Source organism: Otolemur garnettii, unplaced genomic scaffold (assembly GCF_000181295.1).
Source record: "Otolemur garnettii isolate 467f Iridium unplaced genomic scaffold, OtoGar3 scaffold00021, whole genome shotgun sequence".
In the NCBI taxonomy this organism is placed as follows: domain Eukaryota; kingdom Metazoa; phylum Chordata; class Mammalia; order Primates; family Galagidae; genus Otolemur; species Otolemur garnettii.
Window position 1 is genome coordinate 18,109,055 of NW_003852416.1, and position 2,424 is coordinate 18,111,478.

General features: G+C 43.6%; 2 protein-coding genes across 3 annotated transcripts in view; one reads left to right on the top strand and one right to left on the bottom strand.

The window, feature by feature from the left end:
* SUFU (SUFU negative regulator of hedgehog signaling) overlaps window positions 1-2,424 on the bottom strand; it is a 140,940-nt gene that overhangs the window by 134,104 nt on the left and 4,412 nt on the right. For both annotated transcript variants that reach the window (XM_003787216.3, XM_023511639.1), the window contains exon 2: window positions 1,081-1,215. In XM_003787216.3, coding sequence (XP_003787264.1) covers window positions 1,081-1,215 — 135 coding nt within the window. The remainder of the gene's footprint in view (window positions 1-1,080; window positions 1,216-2,424) is intronic.
* The window catches only part of ACTR1A (ARP1 actin related protein 1 homolog A), a 33,683-nt gene that overhangs the window by 4,113 nt on the left and 27,146 nt on the right, over window positions 1-2,424 (top strand). The window lies entirely within an intron of this gene.

The following is a 2,424-nucleotide window of genomic DNA, read 5'->3' on the forward strand; positions in this document are numbered from 1 at the left end:
AAAAAAAAAAAAAAAAGAGAAATGCACAGGCTTAGCCAAGCATTGTGGCAGGCGACTATAGTCCCAGCTACTCAGTCAGGAGGCTGAGGCAAGAGAATCGCCTATGCCCAGGAGTTAGAGGTTGCTATGAGTTGTATGACGCCATGGCACTCTACCAAGGGCAATAAAATGAGACTGTCTCTACCAAAAAAAAAAAAAAGTGCACAAGGCAACAAATGGAAGTGGGCTAGGATAAAAAATGTGCCATGGATAATGTAAGCAAAGATAAATGCAAGTTAAAAGGAAGTAGGTAAGATGGATAAAGGGATACAGAGCTGAACAGATTTGTGATAAAGCAAGTAAAGTAAACATTAACAGTAGAAACTGGGGCTCTGTGCCTGCAGCTCAATATTTAGGGCACTGGCTACATACACAACCCACCTGGGCCAACTAAACAACAATGACAACTGCAACAAAAAAATAGCCCGGCGTTGTGGCAGGCGCCTATAATCCCAGCTGCTTGGGAGGCTGAGGCAAGAGAATTGCTTAAACCCAAGAGTTTGAGGTTGCTGTGAACTGTGACACTATAGCACTCTACTGAGGGCAACATAGTGAGACTCTGTCTCAAAAAATAAAAAAAGAAAGAAAGAAAGAAACTGGGTTGTGGGTATATGAGTATGCACAGTAAAATTCTTCTAACTTTGCTTTATGTTTAAAAATGTTCATAATCAGCTGGGGAGAGGGGATAAAAAGAAGCAGACTTAGAGGCATCAGCCCAAGTTCTAGGCATAGCTATGCTACCTACCCTCTGAGCCCAAACTCAAGAGCAAGCTTGGAAAAACATGGTGGTTTTGGAACTCTTGCTCATCACTGACACTTTCCCATACCATATGAACAGAAATCAGGTTCCGTATCTTGGCACAAGATATAGGCAGAAGACAGAAACCCAGAGGTACCACCTGAGAAGTACCAACACTTCTGTGAGGCACTGTGAGTGCCAACCTCACAAAACTATTACAATTATCACCCCTGCTCAGGAAAACCTCAGAAATAAGGTTCAAGGCTAAGGAACTGGCAAGTGGAAGGAGAACAGGTACTCACTCATGGACTCTGTTGTCACCATAGAGATCACTCAGGCCAAAGCTGATGTAGTGCCAGTGCTCGGGGATGTTGGTAGTAGGGCTTCCCATGTTCCTGTACATGCTAACGTAGTCCAAAGGGTCTGGGCCACCCAACCTGCAAAAGACCAAACAGGAATGTCAATGTAAGCCTGGAAACCAAACAATGTCAAGTTAAAGAGTCTGCCTTGCAAACCTAAAGACCCCATCTTGGAGGGGCCCGGGGCGAAAGAAAATTAAAGAGCGGCTACAGCTCTCTAAGATGAGACTGGGCTGCCCAACTCTACAAGCACAAGAGGCCCCCTTCTCCTACCCCCAACAGGCAGGGCCCCTTTTAGAAACAAAATAGACTAGTAGTTGCCTATTTTGCTTTCTCCTGTTTCAAATTACTGATCTTAAATGGGATTGGCAGGGATTATCTCTCCTCTATGGTGCATTTATACACGCCAACTTTCATGGCAAGAGGTGCATCAGTCAATCAATTGGCCTCTGTTGAAAGACCATCCAGAGCATCCCCAGTGGGCATTGTTTCTGGAAGCAGAGGCTCTGCTTCACTCCTGCCTCTTAGACAGCTAATTCCTGAAAGCCTATATTGTGCCCTATGTTAATTACAGCTTGTTCTAAACAAACCCAAAGCCTATAGTCTATGCAGACCCCAGTCTGCACCCCATGGACCAAAGCCAATCTTTTATCATTGCTAGTGACAAAGGCCAAACTTAGGCTAGCTCAGCTCTGCAAAGAGAACTGCAGAAGGAGCAAAACAAACCCTGTGAACATCTGCATCCAAAAGATATTCCCAAGAGATTGTCACCTCAAAGGTAGAGTTGGAACATTAAATGGTTTGAGCCTCTGAGGACCACATTAAATTTCCCCCACAATTCAGCAAAGAAGCAGCTGAGGAACAGATTTAGTTATTATTTCACTCTGAGGATTTAATTCAATGAGTTCCCTTTAGTAATTAGTGCTTTTTAAAAAAGATTCTGCTTTTCTTCAGAATGGATAGAAAAACTTGGTAAACCTGAGAAACAGACTAAATAGACACCATTAGCAGAAGAAAGTCTGCATTTAGACCCCAAACACTGCATTTGAGCTAGCTCAAACATCCAACCATTACACACACTGCAAAAACTTTGCCTGGCCCAAGACACTGAAGAAATATAACCTGCAATGGTCATAGTGTGCTGATGGAAAGCTAACAACAAAATAAAACACATATTACATGTGATCCCAGCTAGTGTGCCAGTAACATTTAATTGAAACACTATTTAAAACCAACAGGGGGGCTCAGCGCCTGTGGCTCAAGTGGCTAAGGCGCCAGCCACATACA